This window comes from Sciurus vulgaris (assembly GCF_902686455.1).
Source record: "Sciurus vulgaris genome assembly, chromosome: 12".
Taxonomy (NCBI): Eukaryota; Metazoa; Chordata; class Mammalia; order Rodentia; family Sciuridae; genus Sciurus; species Sciurus vulgaris.
In genome coordinates this window covers 27,129,976-27,145,788 of record NC_136473.1, presented here as the reverse complement: position 1 = coordinate 27,145,788, position 15,813 = coordinate 27,129,976, and the positions used below count along the sequence as shown (strand labels likewise).

The following is a 15,813-nucleotide window of genomic DNA, read 5'->3' as shown; positions in this document are numbered from 1 at the left end:
AAATACAAAGGATCTTTTAAAATAATCCAAGATTTAAAAATGGGTAAATAGGGCTGGGGATATAGCTCAGTTGGTAGCGTGTTTGCCTGGAAAGCACCAGACCCTGGGTTTAATCCCCAGCACTGCGGCATTTTCAACTTTTACATTTTTATTGCATTTATTTACATATTCCTAGCAAAGGTTGAGATGACTGATCCCTCCAATGAGGGATTTTATTCAATTAGCAATTGAAATGATTTGTTTGGACAAACTGCTATCTGCCAGCAACTGTGCTAGTAAGTAGGGATACTGGGAATACAACAGTTAAAAAGTCACAATCCTGCTCCTTTCCCCTCCCCCCTTTTTTGGTCATGGATATAGAATAAACTTAATAGTATAACAATCAAATATTCTACAGGGACAAAGCAAGTTACAAAGTAAGATTCTTTAATTTTTCTTACTCAAGTACATTTATTATAATGTTTTACCATTTTACTTTCTTCTTTTAAAAATACGTTTTACTGTATATTCAAGGTATATAGCATGATGTTATGGAATCCACATAGAGAGTAAAAAGGTTGCAAGTTGGGAAACAAGTTATCATGTCCATCATCTCACATGGTTACCCATTTGTTTTTATAAAAAGGGCAGCTAAAATCTACTAACTCAGCAAGAATCCCATATATGGAACAATTTTATTACCTGTAGTCCTATACAAGAGCTGTAGACTTGTCACAACAGCCAAGATAAGGGGAAAAAAATCTAAGTGACCATTGATGGATGAATGGCTAAAGCAATTGTGGTACATATGAATCATGGAGTATTACTCAGTCCTAAAAAAATTGGTTCCTGCCATTTGCTACAACATGAATGGCAAAGAGGACTCTATTCTATGTGGAATAAGCCAGATACAGAAAGAAAACTATTGCACGATCTCTCCACATATATATATTCTAAAAAATAACAACTATTTTTTGTATATGATTTTATATACTTTTTATATTTGAAAAGGAATATAACTGATTTTTCATAGGGGGAGGGGAAAATGGTGAAGCAGAAGGTCAGAATCAGAATACAAAGTATCAGATTTGTAGGCTGAGCAAGTCTGGAGTTCTAATATACAACCAGCTTTGTTCTTACAGGCTGATAGTCACTTAAGTAAGGAAACTGTGACCACACAGGACATGCAGGTGTTAGAATCGATAAGTGTTGAAGGCTGGCAAACAACCTAGGAATGAAATAACCCACTCTGGGACAACCTCCCAAGGTACCTTAGAGAAAGTCTTCTAAACTGAAACGTAAATAGTGACTATGGACCTGGTGACTGGGGGTGGGCCGGGAGAGCTCTCAGATCTGAACTAGAGAGAGAGGGTATTGTGACAGTGTCTATTTCACCTTTTGAATATAGCTCTAGGCTTATTTTTAAAAGGGACAAGTTTTTCTTTTCCTCTTCTCCCTCTCCTTCTCCCTAACCTGGGGGCAAGGAACAAGCTTACCTTGAGTTATCTGTGCTCCACAGGAAGGGGATGCCTGTCAGAAGATCTAGGAAGGACCAAATTAACAAGTGAACCTTAACACACTATCAAAGCACCCTGGGCACCTGGTCAGGGCACACCTGGAATGGAACCTTTGGAGCGCTCCTTTAAAAGTCCCCTGTTTCTCCTGATGGGCAGAATCACAGTCCCAGGGACAGGAGTTACCTCTGTTTCTCCTTTACTAGCAAAGCAATAAAACAACTTTTTCCTTTTTCTCAAAACCACATCCTCATTATTAAATTGGCATTAATTGACACTGGGCACAAGGACCGAGCTTTTGGCAACAATGTGTTTAGAAAACTGCCAGAGCAATAGTCCAGTAACACAAGGCAAAACCTAAGCCAGGAGGAAACAAGGTAAGCCCGTATTTAAGCCACACTGAGCAGACATTTGCACTGACTTCAGAGGGAGGTTACATATAGGATTTGATTTGTGCTTTAGAATTACCCCTCCACACAAAGCATGGAAAGTGAGTTGAAGGTAGTAGAAATATCCAGTTTGGGGTATTGTGGAGGTGAGAACTGACAAAACTTTAACTGACATAGAACATATAAGACTTAGTGATTAATAGAATGGGTGAGTCTAGTCCAGGGACCAGAGATATATTGAATTTGGGCAGTTGGACAAAGATACCATTCATTGAAATACAGAATATGGGAGTAATAGCTGTTTGGTTGTGTGGGTGAAGGAAAGATGAGTTTCATTATTGATTCAAGTAGACATGTCAATCAGGGTAGGTGTGTATGTGCGTGTGCGTGTGCGTGTGTGTGTGCGTGTGCGTGTGCGCACAGGATGGAGAAGTGTGTATTGAGACGGCAGGTAGAGATTTAGAAGACACCAATAAATATAAACTTCTTGAAATCATGGGAGGGAAGAAAAAGCATAATCTGGACAAAGAAGGACTTTTACATGGAACTACAAGGATAATCAACATTTAGAAGACAAGTGAAAAAAAGAGGTAGAGCAGGCATTAATCAGCATTCATTTTCCATATGAGAGTTATGAAGAAGAGATATTTCTGAAAATGGAATGGAACAGAACATGGGAATCCTAGATTATGTGGACTACAAAATTAGACTCCCCTCCTCTCCAGAATCCCGTATGCTCACATCCTGAATATTTTCATGACTTTTTTTTTTTCTAGAATATAAATTTACTTTTATAACATTTTTTAAAAAAATGCCCAGATGTATTCTCTATCCCTAATTTGTGGTCTTTCCCCTTCATATTCTCTATCTGCTTCTTAGAGGCTTGTGGGTTATCTTTGGCTCTTGGAGTTACACTATAAAAATTAAAATAAAATAGTTAAAAACAACTCTGACATGCCTTCAAGAAATCATACATAAAGAAATATTTTGAATGTTTACCTTCATAAACTATTACAATTATTAGTATTTTATACTTAATGTTTCCATGTAATTTCAACTTCTATACTGTTCACTCTGAATATGCACCCTGGAGTGTGTGTTTGATTTGTAAAGAACAGACAGGTAAATGATTATGCTGTAGAAGAAAGCTCTGTGCTCAGCAGCAGGATAGCTGAGCTCTATTTTCTAACACCAACTTACTGGGTTTTCTCATGCATATCCCATAATTTCCTTGGACCCAAATTATGTGATTTTTATAAAATGGAATCCAATGTCCTTTCAAATTTAAAGATCTATGGTTCTTAATTTATGTCATCCTTAGAGGTTCTAATCTCAAGGTGAGGTTCTAATGATTTAAAGAGGAAAACCATTTCATTCTCTTGAGCAATTCTGAAAATGGCACCTGAAATATTTGAAAATATTTTAGTAACTATAAGTTTCTAATTACATGAATAGGATTAAGTGAGCAAAGGAATTAAGGTAGAACATTTCTATGTAATTTAGAATTTTATTATGGATCTCTCCCACCCTAACCCATTTATGTGCTTGTCCTTTGTTTTTGAATTTTTCTTTCACGAGATAGCATGACCATAAAGGTTTAAATTGTTTGAACATGGCACACATAGAGCAATAAACATCCATGTTTAGTTAGCTACAGAAATGGTGTAATTACTCAAGTTAAATATTTCCTAAAGGTACACCTCTCAAAGAGTCAAGTAACTACCCGAGGAGTCATTTGTTAGAGTTGCAGCTAGTTACCAACAGTATCCAATCCTAAGAAGCAAATCTGGAAAACAAAGAACAGAGAAAAGAAAAAGAATGTTTCCAGTTATGGACTCACCTATTACAACTGCCTGATCTTTAATACACAACAACAGTAATGCTCTTCTTCCGGGCCACAATGCCAGCGTTCCCAGTGAATGGAGCTTTTTGTTTCCTTTGGATTTCCTGTGTTTTCATTTCTCTGCTGGATCAGCAAGGAACGGAAGCCTTTCAGTGTGGCAATGGGGTCTCCTTGCCACCTGACAATGTGTGTGACTTCACAGATCAGTGTGGGGACAATAGTGATGAGCAGCAATGTAAGTATAATTCTCTTCTTCCAATTTCAGTTCCCTGAACATCTTCAAACCAGGGGCTTATGGGTAGCCCAGGAGATTCATCTAGATTCCTGGTTCTGCATGGATTTTATTTTATATGCCTTGAGTATAAATTGTTTAAAACAATTTAGTATAAATTAGAAACTAAAATATAGTGTTTAATAAAGACCTGGTTCATGCTTAAAAATTATTTTAATGAATATGAAATCAGTAAGATTTTTAACTGTGGAATGTATTTCAAGTCAGTTTATCCTGATTGTAAAGAAGGAGCGATAAGCAAAAGTGAAGCTTTAATGCTGTATTAGTGAAGCAAAATTCAAAAGAAACTCATCAATTCAGTCATAAAATGCTATGATTGGAATTATGAGTTGAAGTTTGAATTTATATGGAAATATTTGAAATGAATTTTAGCTTGGATGGGTAGATTTTATTTTCATTTATAGAGCACTACCTTCGAGTGAGTTGGTACCAATGAAACCTGTCGCACAACTTTGGTTCGTGATTTTGATTTCAGTATAATGGAAAGAGGACAGACTTTAGAGACTATAGGACCTACATTTGAGTCCTAGGTGATTCGCTAATTCTGTGATCTTGAACCGGCATTTTATTATAAAAGATCAGAAAGTGATAAAAAAAAAACTCTCATAGGTGGGAAAATACTCCATTGCTTTCCTAGAATAGCAGTAATGAACAGGAAACAGGTTACCAAAGCAGATAAGAGCAATGACATATATGTTTCTGTGGTTTCCACTGCGATGTTAAACCTTGGAGGAACACTACATTTGGCAATGGAGACTAGTATCATTCTTGCATACAATAACCTTCTGCAAATGACATTTTCATAAAATCACCATTAGGGTTGTTGTTGGTTCAAAGAGCTATTGATGCAATTAATTATTTGGAGTCACTAATTCTATTGTTGTAAGTCACTTTGCTCAAACATATATTTTCTATTTTTATTCAGATAAAATATCAACCAGTGTTTAAATAATTCTTCATTTTCTTCTACTGTTATCATTTGCCTTCTATTTACATGTTTATCATTATTACATTAAAACAATAAAACAGGATTACTGAAGAATTTCTTCTTGTGGAAGGAAACAGGCTAATGATTTTTTTCCCCATAGCTATCATGCTGTTCATATTTAGTAACTATTAAATACAAAGCACAACCAAGGACAGGATTCATTTGTATTTGTCCAATTTTCCCAGAGAGGCTAAATGTGGGTGTGCTGTCCCTTGCTCCTACCTGCCTGGGACAGCCCTCACTGCTCCTCAGTGAGCAGCGAAGAGGAACCACCCAGTTGGTTCGACAAGAAGTGCAAAGCTTCTTCCATTATTAATCTCTGTGAAGCTTCCTTTAGCACTCTTGCTGCGATAACATGCATGCTCTTGCTTCAGGGAAAAGGTTAATGTGAGGAAGGAGAAAGCTGTGGAGTGGGAAAGGTCTCAGCTGCATGAAAAATTCTAATAACTCAGCCTCAGAGGAAACACATTTCATTTTAAACGTTACGTTGGGAGGTCACCTTTTGGCTTTTTTGCTTTTCATTTTCTTTTCTGAGATGTTTCCACTTCGGTATTTTATTTAAAATGTGGGCAAGAACCTGTAGATAAAATGGAAACTCACTTTAAACTCTTTCTTTTGTATGCCGTGCTAGAGCGATAATGTTGTGAAGGAATAATGATGGCCTAGCAATTTCACCCATGACAACCTGTGGCGCTAAATGTATAGAGTTTTTAAAATCTAACTGTATAATGAGGTTAGAGTAGCCACATTTAAAAAAAAAAATCAATCTATGCCACCTTTAAAGTGGTGTGACCTTTAAAGAAATAGATTAATATGTAAGACTTTTCTTAATAAAATTGACATAGTTGAAGTTGGATTTCTGTTGCAACTGACGCTATGAATAGGTTTTTGAAAATGTTCTTATTTGGCCGGATGGATTTCTTCTTAAGAAAACATGAACCTGTTTTTTTTAACTTGTTTTTTCCCCCTAAGAAATTAGGTAGAAAAAATCACATCTTCAAAATGGAATAAATTCTATTTGCAGACAATATTAAAAGCACTTAATATATAGAGAGCATGAAAAATAAATTGTACATATAACAATTGTTCATGTTTAGTGTGACAAGAATCCCTCCTTATTAGAATTTATTGACATCCTTAGCCAGGTAAATAAATGTTGCAGTACTGGCCTGTGCATTGTTTTAAAAATCTTATTTCTAGTATTGCATTTTTTGCTTCCACGCTCGCTGATCCATACTGACTGCTTCCTTATTCTTTCCTTCTCTTTTGCTATTATTTATGATGATGATGATGATGATGATGATGATTTTGGTAGTAGGGATTGAACCCAGGGGCATTTTACACAGAGCTACATCCCCAACCCTTTTTATTTTTTATTATGAGTCAGAGTCTCACTAAGTTGCAATGACTGACCTTGAACTTGTGATCCTCTTGCCTCAGCCTTTCAAGTGGCTGGGATTACAGGTGCATGTTACCACACCTGACTGAATATTATTTTTAATTGAAAAATTATGATTGCATTTTGGACACAGGGATGTTGTATGTATAAAATGTGTAATGATTAAATCATGAAATTAACATATACATCACCTCTCTTACTTATTTTTAGTGATGACACATTTGAAATTTACTTTTTATTATTTTGAAATATACAATACATTGACTACATTCTCCCTGCTATGCAATAGGCCTCAAAAGTTATTCCTTCTACATATCTGAAATTTTGGTGAATAACTTTGATGAATAACTTTGATGAATAACTTCCTAGCCTGTCCCCACACCTCTGGCAATCACTGTTCTACTTTCAACATGTATGAGTTCAACCTTTTTAGCTTCCACATGAAAGTGACATCATGAGTTATTTGTCTTTCTGACTTGGTTGATTTCACTTGGCATAGTGTTTTCCAGGTTTATCTAGGGTGTCACAAGTGACACATTTTCCTTCTCTTTAAAGATGGAATCATGTTCCATTGTGTATGCATACCAAATTATTTTTTATTCATTCATCCATTCATGAACACTTAGGTAAATTCTCTGTGTTGGTTATTATGCAGAATGCTACAGTGATCTTGGGAACACAGATATCCCTTCAACATATTGATTTCAGTTCCTCTGGATATATACCAAGTAGTATCAGAGCTAGACCATATGGTAGTTGTATTTTTAGTTTTTTGAGGAATCCCCAAACTGATTTTTAAAATGGTGATACTAATTTACATTCTCATTAATAATGTACTCATTTTCCCTGTCTCTGCATTCTTGCCAACATTCACATTTTATCTTTTTTTTTATAGCCACCATTCTAACAGGTACAAGCTGAAATTTCATTGTTTTATTTTGCATTTCCCTAATGATTAGTGATGATGAACCTTTTTTCATATACTTGCTGGTCATTCGTCTCCTTTAGAGAAATGTCTGTTCAGGTCCTTTGCCCAACTTTAAATTAGATTGTTTATGTTTTTTCTTTCTTTCTTTCTTTCTTTCTTTCTTTCTTTCTTTCTTTCTTTCTTTCTTTCTTTCTTTCTTTCTTTCTTTCTTTCTTTCTTTCTTTCTTTCTTTCTTTCTTTCTTTCTTTCTTTCTTTCTTTCTTTCTTTCTTTCTTTCTTTCTTTTTGCCATTGAGTTGTTTCAGTCCCTTATGTATTTCAGACATTAACTCCTTATCTGATGTATGCTTTGGAAATATTTTTTCTGTGGAGTATCTCTTTACTTTGTTAATTGCTTCCTTTGCTGTGCAGAAGCTTTTTAGTTTGATGCAATCCTGTTTGTCTATTTTTGCTTTTGTTGACCATGCTCTTAGGTTTATATCTAAAAAACTCATCTTTATTATTTTTTCCTTCTCCTAACTTGGGGCTTTAGTTTGTTCTTCTTTTCCTAGTTCCTAAGGTATAATGTTAGATAGTGTCTTTGAAATCTTCTTTTTCATATAGATGATAATCCCTATGAATTTCCCACTTAAGACTGCTTTTATTCATTCCATAACTTTTGTTCTGTAGTGTTTCCATTTTCAGTTGTCTCAAGGTATTTTTTTAATCACCTTTTTGATTTCTTCTGTGACCTATTGGATACTCAGGAACATGCTTAATTTTCACGTATTTGTGAATTTTCCAAGATCTCTCCTATTATTGATTTCCAGTTTCAGGCTTTGATGCACAATCTGATTTTAATCCTCTTAAGTTTGGTAAGATTTATTTTGTGGTCTAACATGACCTGTTCTGGAGAATGTTCTATGAGCACTTGAGAGTTTTCATAATCCTTGTGTACTTGCACTGGCATCTGTGCATTTTAGAAAGCAGCCAGTTGTTCTTTGGTGGTGCTAGACCTTTACTATTTATTCTAAACCGAGTTTTATTTTATTTTTTAATTTTTAAAAATTGAACTCAGGGTGCTTAACCATTGGGTTACATCCCCAGCCCTTTTCAATATACTTTTATTTGAGACAGGGTCTTGGGGGCTTGACAAATTTCTTAAGGCCTTGCTAAGTTGCTGAAGCTGGTTTAGAACTTTTGCTCCTCCTGCCTCAGGTTCCTGAACCAACTGGGGTTATAGGCAAGTGCCATCGCTTCTGGCTAGCTTGGGATTCTGGTAATGATCTGGGACAGACAGGCATTGGTGTCCAGTTCTCTGTTGGAGTTGGACCACTGTCTGTGCTCTGAGGTCAAGTGGAACTTGCTGGTTTTCTCTGTGGTCCAGTAAGACTATTGGCTGGACTTTGTATCAGGTAGAACTGCTGACTAGGCCCTTCAATGGCCTCAGATAGAGCAAGGTCTTCCCTGGCTGTGCTGTTGTTTAGAATCTATAGTTGGGAAGAGATATGTGTTGGCTGTGAGGCTGGATGAGGCCTCCCAGGTCTTTACTTAGACACCCAGGGCAGACAAAGCTAGAGTCCATGCTCCATGAATACACATAGACTCAGACTTGTCTCCAGGCCTTGAGAAGCTGAAGCAGAGCATTATGGCTTGGTTGAATCACTGGGTGGCTGCTGGGAAAGGGAAAGACCAGATTCACCCATCCTCAGATAATTGGTGACCTGCTTTGGAATGGCTTAGACAAGACCCAGGGCTGGGTGGAGAAACTGGCTAGGGACTAAAGCCTGGAAGACCTAGAGCCCATGCTGTTGGCTAGACTAATGTGGCAGCCCTGCTATCTGGAATTCAGAGGCATCCCCTTGATCTGTATACATGAGCCCTATCCCTGCGCTGATTGTTCCTAATTGACCCCAGATGATCTAGTCCTGGTGATAGCTCCAGTGACAAGTCTGCCTTCTCTATGTTCCATTGTAGAAACCATGGGCGTGGGCAATCCTCAGTGTATGGCACTGCCCTGGCTTGGTTAAGGGACAACAGTTAAAGAAACTCTTCCTCTTACCCTTCAACTGTAACTTAGTTCTGCAACTGAAGAAGGTGTCTCAGCCTCACTCTCATATTCTGGGATTTTCATAAAGGTATTGTTTATGGATAGTTGCTACTTGAGAGAAGACGTGAAGACAAAAACTATTCTGCCATCTTACTGACATTCTTCCCGTGCCTCCTTTACTCTTTTATTTTTTAGTTGTTTATTATTATTTTTTAAATATCAGAGTCATTTTACAACATACAAAGATACTTTAGTTTCTCTAACAATTGCTAAAATTATTTGACTTTGCTTTATTTTTGCTTAACAATAAGTAGAAAGTATTATTTTTGTTGCTACCGTTTAGATCCAAATGAACTAGAAGATTATGAAATGTACTATTCATGTGGCATGGAGCGATGTCCCATGCAATGGATCACCATCATTAGAGTGTTATCAGTTACTTAAATTTCCAGAAAACATCCTTAGAATTCCTTTTGCATACCTGAAGTTGGTATTAAAATTAGCTGTTATATGTATTTACCTTTAGAGCCAAATTTACTATGATTCAAAAGAGAATATATTCATTTAATTGGTCATTTTTCTCCATTGCCATGTATCACGCTTCAGAACATTTCTATTCATGGTGGTATTTTACGTGAAGTAGTAATCTAGTTTTACATTTATCAATTGATGGGATATAGCATGAAGTTTTGAGGTTATGCCTAATTTCTTTTGCATTTTTGAATTTAGGAACATTGTTTTTTTTTTAAAACATCTTTATTTTATCTATATCTGTTTCTATGTGAAATGTAGAAATTATGTTAGTGCATTTTTAGAATCTGAGAGATGATAATACTTAACCAAATAATGATAAGAACAAACAGTATTTCTTCAGTAGGATGACATAAAAGTCAACTACTTTTAAAAGTCATTGGTTCATTGAAGTACTCAAAGTTTGTACTGAAGACTCTCTTACTGGCTTGCAAATGGTTGCCTTCTTGCCGAGTCCTCATGTGACAGAGAGACAATACATCTCTCATACATTTCTTATCATGGTACAAATTCCATCACAATGACTCTATTCTCATGACCTAATTATCCCCCAAAACTCTGCCTCCAAATATTATTGCACTAGGGATTAGGGTTTCAACTTAAGAATCTTAGGGAACACACACATTCATTCTGTAGCACAACAGAATTGTATACATAAGAAATCTAGTAATAAGTATGTAGGGTCTCTCTGGAGAAAATTAGAAGAAATTATAAATATATAGAAAGACTCATTCTAATAGTGTGCTTCTTAATATGACACTTCAATAGTATAAGTAGGAATATTTTCATAAAGTTAATTTACTTGCTGATTACATTCTTATACAAAAGTCTGACCAGGATAAATATTAGAACCTGATAGTGTCTTGCAAGTTCAACTGGAAAATAGTTAAAAATAAAAATAAAAAAAAGATGAATGTGAAAGAAATTTCTTTAATTGGAATATAGTGATAAATCCTGAAAACTACTTCAACATTATGAGAATTAATAATTAGAAAAAAGTATGATTTTTAGTATTTTTAAACATATCTGCAATATATTTAATACATGATAGTGGAATTCCAAGTCAGCTGAGATTGAATAGGAGCTAGTAATCATTTCTGCTCATAGGTATACAGTACATACAGTATGCCCAGCACTGTTAGGCAGTTATTACATGGTATTTCACTTAATCTTCGTCAATTCCAAAACAGTGGTATTGTTCCCATTTTAAAGATTAAGAAAATAAGTCCCAGATTAGGATAACTACAGTGTCAAAGGACACAGTTATGCAATGACAGAACTGGGATACATGACCAATTGTCAGATTCTAGAACCCTTCATACTCATCATTATACAATACTATTTATTATGTACGACAAATGACTATAAGGCAATTTCATGGAATAAATTTCTCATCTGGTCTATATACCAAAATTTTCTAAACATAAAATGGTAAATGTTAACAATAAGGCCAAAATCTTTATAGTTCTTGATAATCAGTTTTGAAAAGGAGTTTTCTTCTATTTCGATGTGTAACAAATCCTCAAAATGTGTTTGTTGAATATTGGTGCAGAATAAACAATGGAATGGGAGAGGGCTTTTTTAATCCAGAAAATGGAGAAAGGAAGTTTTTAGAAAATCAGTAAATTAGACTATTTAAATTAAATCGTTCAGTGTATTAAAAGCACCACAAGTGAGATGAAAGAAGAAAAAATGTTTGCAATATATCTGAAAAATAATTGTGTTCCAGGCCAATACATCAAAGAAAAGATGCATTTTCTCATAGAAAAATGGGCAACAGTTCCAAGAAGGCAACTCACACAAAAAGACAAAGACACATGAGGACGTGAGCAACTTCACCATTAATCATAAACCACCAAGGAAAGCAGAGACCCGTCACTAATTTCTAAAAGTGAAATAGGCACAAATAATAAATGAATGTCATTGTTGAGAAGAGTATGAGAAAGATAAACATTATTATATACTGTAGACAAAAATATTATAAACTCTTACATTTTTGGGGGGGGGGCGGTACTGGGGATTGAACTCAGGGGTACTCAACCACTGAGCCACATCTCCAGCCCTATTTTGTAGTTTGTTTAGGTTCAGGGTCTCACTGAGTTGCTTACCACCTTGCTTTTGCTGAGGCTGGTTTTGAACTCACCATCCTCCTGCCTCAGCCTCCCAAGCCACTGGGATTACAGGCATGCACCACCATGCCTGGCAATTCATACATTTTAAATAATATTTTTTTAATATGAATAGGGTTTAGAGAGTGTTCATACACTCTGGAAAAAGATTTCAAATTGAGGAATTTATTTTAAGAAATAATTTATAAATGTTCATGTAAAAAAAATCTCACAACTTAATTGAATATGGTAGAATTAAGAATAATCTAATTTTATGATATTAGGTTCATGTTTAAATAAATTATAATACAGCTATGCTACAGACATCTGTGCAGCCATCTGTCATAATTCTGATGTTATTTAAAAGTGGGAAAATGTTTATGATATGTTTTTTGTGGAAAATTATGATCACAATCAAGAAGTGGTCTTAAAAATATGGCCTGGCATTGAATAGAAAATGGGAGGTGAAACTAACTCTGTATTGGGCTTACACTTGATTTTTCTTTTTGTTTATCTTGATATCTCTAAAATAGCATCTATTGTTTTTATTGTCAAAATAAATATAATTTTATAATAATATAATATCCAGACTTTCCATTAAGTATTGTGTTCTAGAAATGAGAACATGGTGGTAATATTAGGCTCTAAGCTAATTCACAGGATTCCTTCTTGTCTTTCTATTTTTTTCTCAAAACTAATGAAAGATGTTTTGTTTTCCTTTCTGTTGTAGATGTTATTTTGTAATCAGAGTATGAAAATTGAAAATTTGCTAGTAAAATAACACATCCAAGTTCGATGAGCAAATGTAGTGTCAACTGCTTGTGTAGCAGGAGTACATCCTATCATTGTTCAGGCCTATTCATGTTCAGGGCCTGGCAATTGTCTTTCCCCAGCACAGCTTCCCATCTAGGTAACAGGAGTACGGACCTTTTTCCTTTATTTTAGAGCAGAGTGACAGGGCACTCTCTTTCATGTGCATGTTTATGTGCACACCTGGTCATGCACAAGTGTGCCCAGTAGTACCCACAGCTTCTCTTGTTAATGAGCCGCCCATCCCATGCAATAGTCATCAGGGACGGACCTCATTTCACTGAAGTGGGGACACTTCAAGTGGCTCCTTTGTGGGGTGCTTCTTTGAATGCAACAGCTTATCTGCTGACCTGTGCTCAGCTTCACTGCAGCTCCCTCACACTGATCATCACACAGATTAACACAGTCCTTACTGTGGTCCCTGGAGGTCAGAACTTTTTTCCTCCCCTTCTTCTAACCCCGATTTACCTCCTTCCATGTTGTTTCTACTGCCCATCTTCTTCTCCAGCACCTTCCCCTGCCCAGCCTCCTAGGGGTGAGGTCATCTCATTCTCCCACTGGTTTTTCCAACTCAAATCTTTTGGCACAAATTCTATGTTCTGTCTGCTGTTCAAGAACCAGTTTCTAGTCAAAACTGAACAATGTCTGGTTTTTCTTACATTCTAGTTGCAATGATTTTTAACTCTTCAAGGTGCAAAGAGGGGGTTATACTGGGAGGTGAAGAAAAGAAAAACACAGTTATTAAGATTTCAAGACTTGTTGCCAAAGTGATCTACCCAAAGATTCTGAGAGTCTCAAAGCAGGTTTATAAGATGTTCAGGAAGAAGGTGATTCCATCTCTAATGGGTTTGTTCAGAAGGAGCAAGAACCCTGGGAAGAGAGCATCGTCTGTCTGTCCAATTCATGTGTGTGAGACCATGTGGGTGGGAGAACTGGAAAAGAAACACTGGAGGGAGAGAGGACCAGGGACCAACAGAAGATGGGTTCTGTGTGGTCTGGAAGGTCATTTGATGAGGAAAGTAAAGATCTATGTGCAGCATGTGTTCAAGCTATCAAATAAGATGTTTGGGTTTTCTAGCAATGAAACTAAATCTACAAGTTCTTTCAGACATCACAGATCTAACTGTGGAATACACCAAAATATATAGTAAAATCACTAAACTGTAAAGTCCAGCACAGGAATCCTGCCTCTGTGCTGCCTTAGGGGCCATAACAGGAAAGGTCATGAAGAATCATTTCCATAATTCTGAGAGTTGGAATTTGTAATCCAAATTTCCAGGAGTTCTAATTTCCAAGCAGGCCCAGAGAAATCTCTACTTCTCCTATGCTAGAAAATGTATTCTAAAGATCCTCATTCCTGGTTTTCAGTTTTCAAATGAACAAAGAGGGAGGTTCTAGATTCATATAGCTTATGCAAAGCCATCTAAAGTGTTTGTAGAAAATGCCTGAAATTTTCACTTAGTGTATGTGTACTATGATCTGTTCTATAATTCTATACAACAACTTAGACTAAAATGGGTTGTTCTGTGAAAAAAGTAAAATGTTTTTTATCACAATGGACACTCAGTACCATTTTGCATTAATGTCTATAGATCCTTTGGATGATTGTAGTACATAGTCATAATCTTAGAGCAATTATTGTCATACAGGAGTAAAGTCCTTAAGCTCTTCTAAGTCAACAGACTCATTTTATCAATGTGAAGGAGGTGAGGTGCCACACCAGGGGTCAATAGCCCAACATACACAACTGTTTAATGGTGATCCAAGATAAAGCTAGGTTTCTATGCAAACTGTGTTTGAAATAGGAGTAACTGCCTATCTTAGACCAGTACTTAAAAATCTGGTTTTCATGCACTGGGCAATTTTAAAGGATATTATAAAATATAATAAATTTTCTAAACAGAATGAACCATTTGTATATGTACCTGAATCTCTCCCAAACTGTCTTTCTTTTCAGTAACATTTAAGTATTTGAAGTTTTATTTATTTATACATTACTGTGACCCAAAGAATTTCAGATTTCTTATATATGAATCCCACAAACTGTAGAATGATTCTGTTGAGATAGATTAGAAAAACAAGTCACTGTGTGTAGTGAGATAAAGTGTGTGCTTGTAATGAGATAAAGTGGACAGTAGCACAAAATTTTACAAAGACAATAAAAGAATGAAACTGAGCACACAGACCTGTACACTGTTCTCAATGCAGATGATGAAAGGCCTTTGGAATTTGCTTAAAAGGTGATTGGTAGCTTTAAAATCAGAGGAGGTAGTAGATAGGACTTATGGAGAAGGGAGTTAAGAATGTTGGATTCACAAACTGATGAAGGCTTTGAATATTTATCAAAAAGTATATTTTTGGGGGAAGGTTACTAGGGATTGAACTCAGGGGCACTTGACCACCCAGCCATATCCCCAGCCTATTTTGTTTTTTTGTTTTTTTGTTTTTTGAGAGAGGGTTTCACTGAGTTATTTAGCATCTTGCTTTTGCTGAGGCTGGCTTTGATCCTCCTGTCTCAGTCTCTCGAGCTGCTGGGATTACAGGCATGTGCCACTGTGCCTGGCAAAAAGTACACTTTTTTATATGTAGATAAAGTGAATTAACCAACTCCTTATTGAAATTTTTACTGATATAAATTCTGAAAATTATTCAGAGAGCAGGAGATAGTAAATGGGGAAGTTGAAGGAGTACTCACTTCAACTAATAATAAATAGTATGAATGTGTGACTGTTATCTTTGATTTTAGTTAGAATAAATATGTTCATGAGGGTTTTTATTATTTATGTGCTAACTTTTCTCTTTCTTCCAACACTATCTTTCTTCTAAGAGAGCTTATCTTAGTCTTACTTCCAAATATGAGCTTCAGAAAGAACTAGAACTGGAAGTGACTTTTTATTTTGTTTTTTTGTTTTTTTGTTTTTTGTATGTGTGTTATTAGATTTCTTGCGTTATTTAGGAAATAGTCTTCATAAAATATTTTTCATGTCAAATAACACTATTAGGA

General features: G+C 35.8%; 1 protein-coding gene across 1 annotated transcript in view; it reads left to right on the top strand.

The window, feature by feature from the left end:
• Nucleotides 1-3,761: 3,761 nt before the first annotated feature.
• The window catches only part of MALRD1 (MAM and LDL receptor class A domain containing 1), a gene marked incomplete at its 5' end in the record, with an annotated part of 672,621 nt that continues 660,569 nt past the window's right edge, over nt 3,762-15,813 (top strand). The window contains one exon of the mRNA XM_079107637.1: nt 3,762-3,960. Within this exon, the coding sequence (XP_078963763.1) occupies nt 3,762-3,960 (199 nt within the window). The remainder of the gene's footprint in view (nt 3,961-15,813) is intronic.